The sequence below is a fragment of the Tamandua tetradactyla genome, chromosome 15 (assembly GCF_023851605.1).
Source record: "Tamandua tetradactyla isolate mTamTet1 chromosome 15, mTamTet1.pri, whole genome shotgun sequence".
Taxonomy (NCBI): domain Eukaryota; kingdom Metazoa; phylum Chordata; class Mammalia; order Pilosa; family Myrmecophagidae; genus Tamandua; species Tamandua tetradactyla.
The window spans coordinates 54,910,190-54,923,728 of record NC_135341.1 but is presented as its reverse complement, the minus strand read 5'-3'; the positions used below and the strand labels follow the sequence as shown (position 1 = coordinate 54,923,728).

The 13,539-nt window shown below is 45.2% G+C and overlaps 2 protein-coding genes across 6 annotated transcripts in view; both read right to left on the bottom strand.

The window, feature by feature from the left end:
* Nucleotides 1-13,133, bottom strand: part of GLB1 (galactosidase beta 1) — a 106,894-nt gene extending 93,761 nt beyond the window's left edge. For 2 of the 3 annotated variants that reach the window (XM_077129894.1, XM_077129896.1), the window contains exon 1: nucleotides 13,006-13,133. In XM_077129894.1, coding sequence (XP_076986009.1) covers nucleotides 13,006-13,086 — 81 coding nt within the window. In that variant the 5' untranslated portion in view covers nucleotides 13,087-13,133. Of the gene's footprint in view, nucleotides 1-12,714; nucleotides 12,805-13,005 lie in introns of those variants that run through there. The other variant, XM_077129895.1, reaches the window with a different exon arrangement.
* TMPPE (transmembrane protein with metallophosphoesterase domain) lies at nucleotides 2,086-13,120 on the bottom strand. 3 transcript variants are annotated; one of them, XM_077129899.1, is made up of 2 exons: nucleotides 12,341-12,708; nucleotides 2,086-10,934 (listed from the first exon to the last, which is right to left on the bottom strand). In XM_077129899.1, exon 2 carries the CDS (start codon nucleotides 10,821-10,823, stop codon nucleotides 9,468-9,470), a length of 1,356 nt encoding a protein of 451 aa, XP_076986014.1. In that variant the 5' UTR covers nucleotides 10,824-10,934; nucleotides 12,341-12,708; the 3' UTR covers nucleotides 2,086-9,467. The 3 variants fall into 3 exon arrangements, with proteins under 3 accessions (XP_076986014.1, XP_076986013.1, XP_076986012.1); XM_077129898.1 differs by lacking the exon at nucleotides 12,341-12,708 and adding an exon at nucleotides 13,006-13,120 and having other exon boundaries at nucleotides 5,142-10,934; XM_077129897.1 differs by lacking the exon at nucleotides 12,341-12,708 and adding an exon at nucleotides 12,715-12,828 and having other exon boundaries at nucleotides 5,142-10,934.
* Nucleotides 13,134-13,539: the final 406 nt, after the last annotated feature.

Genomic DNA, 13,539 nt, shown 5'->3' with positions numbered 1-13,539 from the left:
GATGACGACAATATCCTATAGCTGGAAAAGACTTTGACCTACACAGGTGTATACATCTGTCAAAATACATCAAATGGTACACTTAAGATTTGTACATTTCACTGTGTGCAAATTCTATCTTAAAATAAAATAAAAAGGAACTATAAAAAAATACTGAGCCTTAATCAATGATACACACGCAGAAGTATTTGGGGGGAAATGTACTGATATCTGCAACTTACTTTGAAATGCAGCCAAAAAATAAGATGGAAGGAAGGATTGATATGTAGTAATATATTAATGATAGAATCTAGATAGTCAGTGCAAAATTCTTTGACCTCTTCCACACATCTGAAAAATTTTCCTAAGAAAATGTTGACACAAATAGAAGAGTGGACAGGCAAAATAAATTATGGTATTTGTGGTATAGGTGTGTGTATATGTGTATGTATATATATAAAATGAAATATTACCCTGTATCCTGGGATCCCTTCTTTGCTAATGTGGAAAGGTCCCGGATACATATAGAGTGAAAAGAGAGGGCAGAGAAGAGGATTTTCAAAAATATATGTATATAAATACAAATATTCTGGCATAGCTCCTTTGGTCCTCTGCATCTCATCTGCTCGACCCATCTCTATTGTCAACTGCACTTGCATGTAGAGTCCTGTGTGAGATCAGTTTTTGTGGTTACTTGGTGATGACAATGGCTCAACAAGTATACACGCACATCCTTTTGCTTTTCTGCCCCAACACTATGGGCACCTGCTCAGCCCAGGAGCCCAGGAGTGCTGGGGAGTCCAGGCCCCTGGGAGCAACCACCCACCAAGAGGCATAGATAGTAATACAAGAGGGGACAGAAAGCACAGATAATTATATTCTCCTGTCTTTTAGGCTGACAATTCCGGAGACATTTTGTGCACTTTTTGGGAGGTCTTGGCAGAATCATGTTCCTGTGGCCTACAGTGACATGCCTGGAACCATGACATGACTCCTGATACAGGTATATCCTTCCTTCCACCTGCTTCTTATTCCGGCACCCCGGGGTCACTTCTCAAATTACCTGCACCCAAGTCCTGGATTCAAATTCCAGAAGAACCCAAGTTAAGACAATAGGTACCAGGATTGGCCTAAACAGCAGGTCCTCAGGATGAGAAACTATAGCTTATTTCTTACATGTCAAATGGCAACAAAAACCTCATAGCTCTTGCTAAGTGAAGTTGTGAAAGCCTGTGATGCGCAAATGCAAATACTAAGATCCTCACCCGCGAATGGGAGGAGGTACAGGAAGAAGGGGAGGTGTTGGCATGTGCATTAGCTCTACCCCTGCACTAGGGCATAGCACTGGTTACTCTAAGGACCATGAAGTTGGTTGACTTTTGTTAACAGACTAGGAAGCCTTGAAGGAACATATCGGTTAACAGACCCAGGTCAGCTATCCATGCAGAAGATTCTGTAAATGCCAGAAGCTTTTGCAGCAGTATTTAAAGAGAACCATAGCTCCTGCCACTGGAAAGTAGGCTATGCTGAAAGAAAAGCCCAAGATTTAACCATGGAGGAATCCAGGGAGATATCTTGAGGGGGCAGATTATAAGGCTAGATAGGAGGGAGTTTATTGCCATCGAGGGACTAGTGATTACCATTTTGGTAAAGGCACCTGAACCCAGTCCCTGTGCTGCTGGGATTGCTCCCTGGAACCCTGGCACACTACTGCCTACCAGAAATGAGGTGTGACCCTAGAATGAGCTGAGACTCTCCAGGGGATTGAGAAAAGTTTCTTGACCAAAAAGGGGAAGAGTAAAATGAGACAAAATAAAGTGTCAACGGCTGAGAGATTCCAAACAGAGTCGAGAGGTTATCCTGGAGGTTATTCTTACGCATTGAATAGATGTGACCTTGTTAGTCAAGATGTAGTGGAGAGGCTGGAGGGAACTGCCTGAAAATGTGGAGCTGTGTTCCAGTAGCCATGTTTCTTGAAGATGATTGTATAATGATACAGCTTTCACAATGTGACTGTGTGATTGCGAAAACCTTGTGTCTGATGCTCCTTTTCTACTTATCACCAGATGAGTAAAACATATGGAAAAAAATGAATAATAGGGGGAACAAATGTGAAAATAAATTTAGAGTGAAATGCTAGTGATCGGTGGGGGGGGGTGGGGGGTATGGTATGTATGATGCAAATGTGCCAAGAAATGATCATGATGATGAATATGCAACTATGTGATGATATTGTGATTTACTGACTATATATGTAGAACAGAATGATCAAAACCTACAAATGTTTGCGTTTGTTTGGTATTTTCAGGTATTTAAAAAAAATATTCAAAAATCAAAAAAAAAGAGGTAGAGATGCCATTTCATGGATCCAAAGTGAGCCGTCTAAGTGTTTTTAAGTGCCTAGGAAGATCGAGCCTTAACACCTTGGAGCTGTAAAACCATTGACTGAGCAAGGTAATCAAGAATTTGAGGGGAGCATTTTCTTGCTCCCAGGCCATCTTCATGACTACTCTTGGTTAGGGGCTGATGCACACCTAAGGCAGGAAGATGGTGCCACATAGATGAAAAAGTTACAATGAACTCATTAAGAGAAGTGAAAAGTACGTTCCAAAGATGAACAAGCAAGGCAAAGCAAAACTGGTCATCCTCGCCAACAGCTGCCCAGGTTGAGGAAATCCAAAGTAGAGTACTACTCCATGATGGCCAAAACTGGTGTCCATCAACACAGAGGCAGTAATAACAAATCAGAGAGAGCACGTGGAAAACACAAAGTATTCACATTGGCTATTAGGTGATTCTGATATGATCTGAAGCATGCCAGAAGAGACTGGTGAAAAATAAACCCTGTAAAAATTTTCTTTAATAAAACTGGCTTGTTTAAAAAAAAAAAGTATGTCAGGGGAAGAGGAAAGAATGGAGCGTCTCTTGAGAGTTTATTCCTTCAAAATGCAAATAATGCAAAATGTGCTCCAAAGCCCTGTGTGCAAACCTCACCCCTTCTAAATTAATTGGCACAGGAATGTAATACTGAAGAGCCATAGTTTTATTTCACACTTGCACGGATGTGGTAGCATTAGTATTCACAAACCATGAGATCACAAAAAACTTAAAACCTAAAAAAAATGCCCCTGTAAAGCAAAGCCTACACCTCCCCAAGGACTCCAGATATATATTGCATTCAATATTGGAGGGAAAAAATACAGCAGTACAAACAAAACACCCTCAGACCAAATACGTATCAGGGACTTCATACTGTCCAGTGAAATTTTTAAAAGCTATTTACACAGGTTAAATTATTTAAGTGGTAAATAAGCATCTCTTTAAAAAACATTAAACATGGCACCAATATTTACATCATCAGATAATATGAATATTCCTCAAGTTTCTTAATCCTAGGGACTGTAAATAATCATGTTTGCATTACTTTTACACTATCTTAGATTAGAATAAAGAAATAAAAGGAGCTCGGTGACATCCCAGATCATGCTGATGTGTGCAGGTGATCTGTCTTCCGGTCCCTCCTAAGACTCTGGTAGCACCATTCCCTGCATTCTTCACCCCTTACACCCTCTCATCTCAGCCCAAGAGACCCAGCAGTCTCAGGAATTCCTGTCGTGGGCTGATTTTTTTTTTCTTTTATAGCTGAGTTTATTCTTCATTTAACTTGTAAAACACTACTATAGTTGAATATTAGAACAAAAACGATAGCAAGTTAGTGAGCATATTATGATTATGGTGCTTTACTTATTCACTACTGCATATAAAATGCCAGTACTGAGTTTTGTTCACTAGCCCAAACTAAGAGGCTTGACACTGACCACCACCTCCGGGGGGAGGCTCATCATCCTCACAACCCTCTCCATTGCAATACAGACCCACTGTCCCCCTAGCCCGCTAGCACCCCAGGGCTGAGGGAAGAGGGACTGAAGGAAGGAATGGGATGGAAGGGTGTTTGCATACCCTGGGCTTCTCAGACCTCTCAGTGCACAGGAGAGAAAGAATACATCACTTGACTAGAAAACAAACTTTGATTACGCAAGAGCTAAGAGCCTTTACAGCAACAAATGTCACAGGATCACTAATTACATCAGACATGCTAACAAAGAAGCTAAACAACCTCAGGGAATGGTGAAAATCAATTGAGGATATGGAGGAATTTGTGGATGACCTGCTGTAGTTTAATCATCCTATTTTTATTAATGCTTACATATGCCCAGCTTGTTCCAAAAGGATTGTTTTCAGCAATCCAAAAGACTGACTAAAGAGTGAAAGAGGAAGGAAAACAGCAGATTAAAGGAGAAATAAGCAGATGGTATTGGAACAACTGCCAATCCTCATGGACTTATACAAATGTGCTGATTTAATTCATTCCCCTCATCTCAGAGGAAGATAAGCACATAGTTTAAAAGACAAAATCAAATTAAAATATATCTATATAAACAATTCTTAAAAATAAAAAACAAACCTAACTTCCCATATAGTAAGGAATTATTTAAGTGACTCTGAAGTAGTATTTTGACTGTATTTGATTTTAGGATAAAAATAAATCTTAACTGCATTGAAGGGGGAAAGAATGCATCCAGTAATCTTGGTTTTAATAATATTAGCATAATTTTGAATTTTTAATATATGTCGGAGGATAAAATAGATAAGTAATGTCAGGTTGTCAGGAATAAAAAATTTCAGTGTAAAAAGAGAACCATAATTTAAAAAGAGTTAAATAAAAACACAATCTATTTTAATTGAAAATACCAGTAAAAACTAATGATTTGATTTTTAAGACTATACTTTTTCCCTTAGCACTACTTACCAAAACAACTTAGAAATGATACCACCAGTAGGAATTAGCTCCTCTAACACCTATATGTGGTCTCTAAAACCTTCTCATTAAAAGGAAACAGGGCTCCTCCTTTAAGAAATTATTTAATCCAGGTCTGGAGCAGATAATCCAAAACTACCAAAAACTACTAGGGTCACATCAAAATGACATAGAAGTCACTTTGAAGGGGCTTCAACTGGTCAAAGATGGAATAATTTGTGTGCCAAAAGATTTTATCATTTTAATGGGTTGAAGTACTTCAGATATATTGAGCATATATCTGATATTAAATATTAAAAATTCAGAATAATAACACGACCCCTTCCCTCACTCCCACCCCCCCAAAAAAGGAAAAGAAAAACTTATTGGTCATCTTTGCTAGGGCACTAACTTATTCTGACAATTGATAAAGGGAAGGATCAAGCATCTAATGTACTATATAGATTTTTTCAACTAGCTAAAGAGGCAAGTTCTTGGCAGAAGAACCACAGCTAATAAATGCAGAAAAACAATAGAATTTTAAAGGCAATATTCTGCAACCTTTAGTGAAAGAACAACTCTCGGCAACAAGAGTTGCCTAGGCCCCTAGTAAAATAGTAGCTCAGTAGTTCCTAAAACATGAGATGAACAGATGAGGAGGAACTTTATGGCGGAGGTATCCTGGTGACCACAGCTGAAATGAATGGTCAGTCTTAGCATCACTGAAAGCACCATGATCTAATCGCAGTGGACACAACTGGAAGTACCCAGCACCAAATATGAAGTCTTCCTACCAAAAGAGAGACAGAGTTGAACTTGAATCTAATCCAGGCTCAGATCTAACTTTCACTTCACAGGACATTCAAGTAGTAGAGAAGGATGTTAATCAATACCGCAAATCCAAAATACGTGAGAGGTTAAGACATATGACCCAAGTAACTTGAACAAATAAATGACAGAAAATAAGAGAAGATAGGAGTAGGGAATTGTCATAGACTTAAGAAACATATCAAACACAGTGTTTGGACCTTGTTCTTAGATCTTGTTTCAAACAAAAGAACTGTAAAACAAGGTAATTGAGACAAGCAGGAAAAATTGACAATAACTGGGTATTTGATGATAAACAGATTCCCAGTATTTGGAAATATCAGTGTTTCAGGTATTTGAAAAAAACAGAATCACTGTTTATTACCTTGGACATGATGGTGGTATTAGGGTTATGCTTTTTAAAAAATACCTGAGGTATTTTCAAGGGAAATTATATGTTTTCCAGAATTTAGCGAAAAAAGAAAAAGAAAAATAGTGTGAGATATGGGTAGATGTGAAAGAAGGCAGAATGGTCCCAACTGTTGAAGCCGGTTGATGCACACAAGGGGATTCAGTACGCTGTTCTCTTTAATGTATGAAAATGTAAACATTTCCATAACAAAAAGTTTAAGCCAAAATACAAAAAACAAAAATAAAAGGATGGATGGATATCTGAAATGGATGGCAGAATGATTAATTTTTTGAAATTAATTATGCTACTTTAAATTTTTAAATGCATTAAATTTCCCTTCAACTTGCATCTTTCAGATTATAAAAAAAGGAGGAAGCAGAACAGAAACTGAAAAAATTTCCAAGCTTTGAGTAAATGTTTCTTATCACCTCTCCCCAGCCATAAACATAAACGAAACATAAAAGATAAACGGGTTACGATTTGGAAGCAGAGGTACAGAGGCTGCCACGGAGAGCAGGGTAAAACCAGTACATTAACAGAGGAATTTCTGCTGGGGAACTTCTACTAGGTCGGGGAATCAACCCAAGCATGAGAAGGGTGTTGATAATTATTCTCGGATTCATAGGTGGGACTTGTTTTATTTCTGTTTTATCAGTCAAGCAAGGACATTGAAGTGGATGGATGGACATATACAAGATCATGGAATGATGGCATGCAAGAGAGAGGAGACAAAGAGGCAAGATAAAAACAGGACTTGAGGATAGCTAATCTCATCAATCTCAGGGCACTGATGAGAAAGATCAAGAAACCTACGAAATAAGTATTACAGCAGGAGAGTCAAATGGTACCAGCTCCACTGCGGAATGGCAGGACTTGCCCAACATGTCTAGTCTAGTGACGTCTAAAACAAAAGAAAACTGAAGAGCCAATAAGAATGCCCCGCAAAATGAGGTCAGTTCTCAAAACAGTGAGAGCGTTAGCAAACATGGCCCTGCTGAGACCAGGAGGAGTGGCGAGAATTGCACGGTGCCATGGAGAAGGGAGTACGGTGGAAGGATATGAAGAACATGAGATCTAGGCAGCCAATCCGGTCAAGGCACTTCCCCTCTCCTCCAATATCACTATCTGCAAAATGCGTTTTAAAAAAATATTCTCCAGAGTCCCTTCCCTGGTTTTGAAATTCTACCATTTCTCTCCAAACTTACTGCTGGCTTTAAGAGTGATTAAACAAAAGGAGTGTGTGGGGATGGGAGTGGTTAAGAAACCACTGAAATCTTGACTCAAAAACACTTGACTGGATGCCTGTCATGCCAGAGACCGGGGTTCGTTTCCTGGTGCCTGCCCATGAGAAAAAAATCAAGTGGAAAAAAAAACAACAAAACACTTGACTGGACCGCCTCCTGTCAGATACCCTGGCTGCAAGGGAACAGGAAGGAGTGGTCTCCAAGATCCTCCCCATAACCCATTATACACCAGTGGACAGAGAAGAAAATACCAGGCAGAGTGTGCCCTGGAGATATTAACACAGGCAGGAGAAAGCAAACCCCCAGCAGTTGTTGTTTTGACAAATCCACAGGCAGCACACTACCCACTCATATTGTATTGTCCAGGATTGGGTGCTCCATAACTTCCCTGGGCACCTGTGCTCAAGATTTGCAGGGAATGGCTCCTGAGCAAGCTCCAAAGTGATATTTAAAAATTAGCATAACATGACACTGGATGCTTTCTGTATGCAACTCATGCTCCACGTATTAACACCCTCCTGACAAAACAATCTTGAGGTAGATAACAATAATTATTCCAATTTTGTGATTGAGGAAAACAGGCTCAACCAGGTCAAGTCATTTGTCCGACTGAATTGCAGGGGTTGGGGTCTTTGGTGAGAGCGTGTATCTGCTTCCTGTTGAAGAAACACTCATAGTCACACACACACACACACACACACACACACACACACAAAAACAATGCTGGTCCCCGGTCCTCAGTTTTCTCAGATAAGCAGTGAGGTGTTTCCTAATGGGAGGGAGGAAATCCCAGGACCAGGACTCTGGATACAGTCACCCCTGCCTGTCCTTCTACAGGTCTACAGGTCAGCATACATGTCTCAATCATTCATTGGCCAGAGTCCAAAAGCAGCTCTTAAGAGGTCACGCAGGATGGTTGGAAACTGCCCAGCAGGAAGGGCAGTCCCAGCATTCCGCAGCCAGGGCTGAGTGGGAGGCAAGCTCATCAGGCCTGCCACTCCCCTCCAGGCCTCAAGTTCCACACTGGTAGAGTGAATGTCTCAGCTTCTCCCAAAAAACCAGATCCAAACCTGGGGAGGGGAAGAGATTCTAATATACTGACTCCTCTTCAAACATAAGAGACATCCTACAGGGAAAGGAGCTGACTCCCTTCCAGGCCCTGGGCTGTGTAATTATAGGTAACTGGAATCAGCCTTCAGCAAATCATTTGGAAAGAACATAGGGCCCTTGTTTCTTTACAAAGTTAACTTGCATTTGAGCCCTGCACCCACCTGTAACAGATATAAACACTTAACCCTCAGACAATGGAAAGCACAACTTTCACTGGGAGGTAGACCTGGTTCCTAGCTGTGAATCACCATGTGCCTTGTCATATTGCCAATGCCCTACTTCGTCTAACCTCGGCTTCCTCATCATTACATGGGAAAAGCAGCCAGCTCCTAATTACCTCACCCAAATGTTATATAACATGGGACAAAGGAAGCAAAACAAAAACTCCTGAATTCCTAAACAGCAGTATTATTACCATCACCTACCAAGAAGCTCATATTTCTTTCCACCTCCTCCCACCCCAAAGCCCAGGAGTCCAAACAACTAAACAGCATCACTCATTCACGGCTTGGAAAAGGATGAGCTCTGCACTTCAGCAGATTTTGCTGATGCCCTCAATAAGGCAACTCTGATAGGGCTAAAGGGGAAAAGAATTCTTTTCCAGCTGCCAGAAGGACCCCCACCTGCCTGCTCTCCTACTTAGCAACACGGCTCCCTCTGCAGAAAAGTTCTGGATCAATGATTCTGGAAGAAGCCTAAATACTAAAGATGTTTTATAATGCCAAGAGGAAAATGCACCTGCTCCTTCCCTACTTCTTACTCCTAGTTCCTAAAAGCAACCCCAGTTTCTGGTTCATCCCTAAGAGCTCTGTCTGCACAGGAGGAGGGACTCATTTTACACCATCTGGAAAATATATGAACATTCTATGCACGTTTTTTATGTATATATATAACCTTAGCTGCCTTGCAAATGCATATTTAAAAAAAGCACTGGCCACTAAAGAGTTAATCATTTAATGAATTTGCCAGGGAGCTCCACCAGAGATCACTTCAAACCAGGCTAATGATTAAGGGTGTGTGGGCAGGGCTGGGCAAGAAAGGCTGGAGCGGGTAAAGCAGGCAGACCACTCTGAGGAGGGAAGGCAAGGGGTGAAAGGTAACAGCAGAGAAGAGGCCCTCAGGGGGCCCACCGTAAGAGGAGCTCCGTAATCTCTGCCCTGCTCCCCAACCTCATGGGTATCCCGTAGTAGGCTGTGCCTGGGCTGACATACACAAAAGTGGCCTGGGCCACTCTGTAGAGGCCTGCAAAGAAGGGGTTCAGGAGATACGCCGCCACGTTCAAGGGGAAGATTTGCCCAGCATGCGTGTGCCCAGAAAGGATGAGGTTAATATCCGGCCGAGCCTGGAGGGCCCTCTTGGCAGCCAAGGGCTGGTGAGCCAGCAAGACCGTGGTGTGGTCCGGGCTGCAGCCCTCCAGGGCCTTGACGAGATCCATGCCGTGGCCAGAGTAGTGCAGGATATCCGCCTCGATGTCGTCCACGCCAGCCAAGCAGATCCAGTCGTTCCCTTCACCAGCAGCAGCACCACCACCACCACGCGCCCCCGCGGCGGCGATCTTCACATTCTCGTTGTGAAGGGGCCGTACACGCAGGGATTCGAGGAGCGCAAACCAATTACTGACGTCCGACGTGTAGTACTCATGATTGCCCGTGACGAAGTAGGTGCCGAGGCGTGAACGAAGCTGGCCCAGGGGGGCGACCGCCGTCCGCAGGACCGAGGCTTCCGAATCGGAGAGGTCACCCACAATGACGGTGATGTCTGGTTCCAGCACGTTCACCATCCTCACGAACGTCTCCATCTTGGTCCTGCCCACCGTGGGGCCCAGGTGAATGTCGGAGAGGAGCACAATCTTGAGGTTGTCCATGGAGGGGGGCAGCTGGTGGATGGGCACCTCCACAGTTTTCACAGCCGGGGGCTGGGCAGCGTTCAGGAGCCCGAGGACGCTGAGCACGGCGGTGACCGCCACTGCCAGGGCGGGCCTGAGCGCCAGCCTCCTCGCCTTGTCCAGGCTGCCCACGGGCCTGCCGCCGCGCCAGGCCAGGAGCTGGGAGGCCTGCTCCACGCCGCTGAGGATGCAGAGGAAGAAGAGCATGATGATGTAGGCTCCCAGGCAGGAGTAGGCAGCCAGGGAAAAGAGGTAGGGCTCCTCGGCCACTAGGAAGAGCATGGTGAAGAAACTGGAGTGGGCTAGGGCCAGAAATGCCACCACAGCCGCCTTCCAAAGCCGAAAGCACGCCGAGTCCGCGACGGGCGAGTGGTAGAGGCTGCTCACTGCGCTGCGCCAGATGTACAGGGAGCCAATGAGCATGAGCGAGTTGACAAAGAGGGCGAGCTGCAGGCGGAAGAGCCAACGCCAGGCCCGGAGCTCAAGACTCCTTGCCAGATAGGATCGGGAGAAGACCATGGACCCGAATACAGTGCCAGCTGCCAGGGCTGCCTTCGTGCCCAAGGAAAGCTGCCTGAAGGCTGCCATTTTCTCTGCTCCTAGGAGGGTCCCTCCCACCAGTCCCGTGCCAGCAGGCTCTGGAAGGTGAGTTCCTCAGAAAGGACAGAGGCCAAGGAGAGGTTTCCAGGTCAACTCCGCCTGCAACCAGGAACCGGCATCAGCTTTATGGAATATTAGAAGCACCCTCGTCCTCATTCAAAACCTGAAGGCCACTCACGTCTGCCCAACCCTCCCTGAATCCAAGCCACACAAATACAGTCAGTGGCTACACTTTATTATTAAATTACAAACATAAGATGGGCAGTTTTCAGTCCCTGACCGTTTTCTGTATGTTTAAAGTTTTCCCACAATAAGCATAAACTTCTTTCATAATAAGAAAACATATTATTCTAAATCAGCGGTTCTCAAAGTGAAGTCCAGGGACCCCTGGGCATCCATGAAGTCAACTATTTTCATTAATAATACTAAGCCATTACTGCTTTTTCCATGGTCATTCTCTTATGAGTGTATAGTGGAGTTTTCTAGAGGCTATAGGACATATGATATCACAATAGACTAAATGCAGAAGTAGATATGGAATTTGACTATCTTCTGTCAAGAAAGATATCAAAGAGATTTGCAAAAATGTAAATCAATGCCATTCTTCCCTCTAAAATTTTTAGGGAAATATCATTATGTTTCTTAAAGAACATTAAAAATGTTCTTATAACATTTAATGGATATATTATTTTTAAATAAGTTAATAACTATTTTTAAAATTTCTTAGTTTTAATTTCTAATATGGTTGAAGTTTGAGAGCCACTGTTCTAAATCAATGTAAATAAGGGAAGAATGGAAAGCTAACCAAGACTAATAGATATCTTTGTTCGGCTCTATGCTAACAACGAACACCTGGACACCTGACATAAGACTTCCCAGGGTGAAGTCGGCCTCCCTGCATGGGCCTGGGGGGTGGCAGTCACTGGGCATCCACCTGCTGAGTTTCTTCCAGAGATTAATGAATAACCATCATCCATGGCGCTGTCCTGGCCACCATCTCCTCATCCATAAATCCTTATCTTTCCACTCCACTTACCTAGATCTTCGTTAAAGTCTGCTTCTCTCTGTTTACTCCGCCTCTGTTCCTCTTTAATTCTTCCCCAATTCCATCCTCACCAGAGATCCTCACACCTGGCTAGCACTGACCCCAGGGCTCTTCCAAGCCTCCCAGATCCTTCTCTACAAAAATCGGGTCAGGGAACCACACACGGTGGAGGAGAAGGAGAGGAGGGAACAAATATTCAATTTGAGGTGACCTTTTCCCAAACTCTGGCGGAATGAAAAGTTGGTTCACCGAACGTGTAGAAGGGCAGATGCCCATTTCAACCACCTCCTCTCTCTCCTCTCCTCTCCTCTCCCAGGGTGAGCTGCCTACCTCCCTGAGCAGTGCTTCTTAGGCCCGGCCAGGATACTGCCTGGATATCGAGACCCAGTCTTAGATGGGTGGGCTGGGCTGAGTCTGTCATTCCTCTCTCCCGCCCAACGCGCGCGCCCCCATACCTCACCTACTTGCTCAGCCACATCTCCCTCGGTCCACGCTGCCAAATGCACCTGCTCCCCGCTCACACCCAACCGCCAACCAAGGGAAAGGGGCACACCAATGAGATAGGAAATCCACGTTTTAAAAGCAGGCGGCGGGGAGTGACGAGAAGACGACGAGATGTTTGAAATGAGAGAACACCCCAAAGGAAAATAACCCAACGTTCCCCTTACGGGGGCCTCTCCTGACCCCATTTTTCTCCTTCCGGAGCGTTCCGCAGAGCACCAACTGGACAAAGGAGGGCGCCCCAAGCCAGAGCCGGAGGCGTCCTCTAATAACCCAAGCTACTTGGAATCCCCCTCCCGGAAAACTTCAAAGCTGGAAAGGTTTGGGGCGCACCTCATCTCATCCCCTCGTTTCTCGGAGGGCGAAATGGTCCAAGGCAAAAGGTCAGAGGAGGCAGAACACACGGACTACCGAGGTGCCGGGAAGGACGCGCGCCCGGCCCGGCCCGCCCCCGACGGGAGGGCCAGTTCTTTGCCTGCGCCCTTCCAACTGACTGCCGGCCGGGGGATGCTTCGGAGTCCCAGGCCCCCCGCCCTGGAGCACCCGGGGTGGCCTCAGCACCAGTCCGGCCTCTGCTAGCCTGTTCCCTATCAGTATGTCCCCACGCGGGGCCCGCAGACTTACGCGCAACCCGAGCGCAGTGGCCAGCAGCAGCTGCGCCAGCAGCAGAAAGAGGATGCGAACCAGGACCCCCGGCGTTTCCATCTTCTGGTCTCTCGTTTCCGCAGTCGGCGCTCAGGCCAGCCGCTGGGCGTCAGCTGACTGAGGACCCGCCGCCTGGCACCGCCCTTAGCCCATCCCGCCGCCTGCCCAGGCACCGGCTCCGCCCCCGGCTCCGCCCCGCGGCTGCAGAGTCTGATGTGGGGAAGGTGAACCACGGCTTGGGTCAGCCCTGGGACGGTTGGCCGTGTGACTCCGGGAGAACGTTATCAGGATTTTGCCGGCATCGGCCAAAGGGGCGTTTTGGGATGGCAATCCGAGGCCCCGCTGTCTGCAGCGGGATAACGCGTCCGGGTGTTGGACATTGACAAAGGTCTCTTGCTCCCTGGCTCGGTTCAGAGGACAGAAGGTGGAAATGGAGAGCAGCTAAGCCTAAATGGACTAGATGGTACCTAAACTCAGCACAGGGGACTCTCCAGGAAACTCTAAACCAGGGTT

Bases quoted from the DNA above. Each gene is read 5' to 3' on its own strand.
- TMPPE (XM_077129898.1), bottom strand. From the start codon at position 10,823: ATGGCAGCCTTCAGGCAGCTTTCCTTGGGCACGAAGGCAGCCCTGGCA.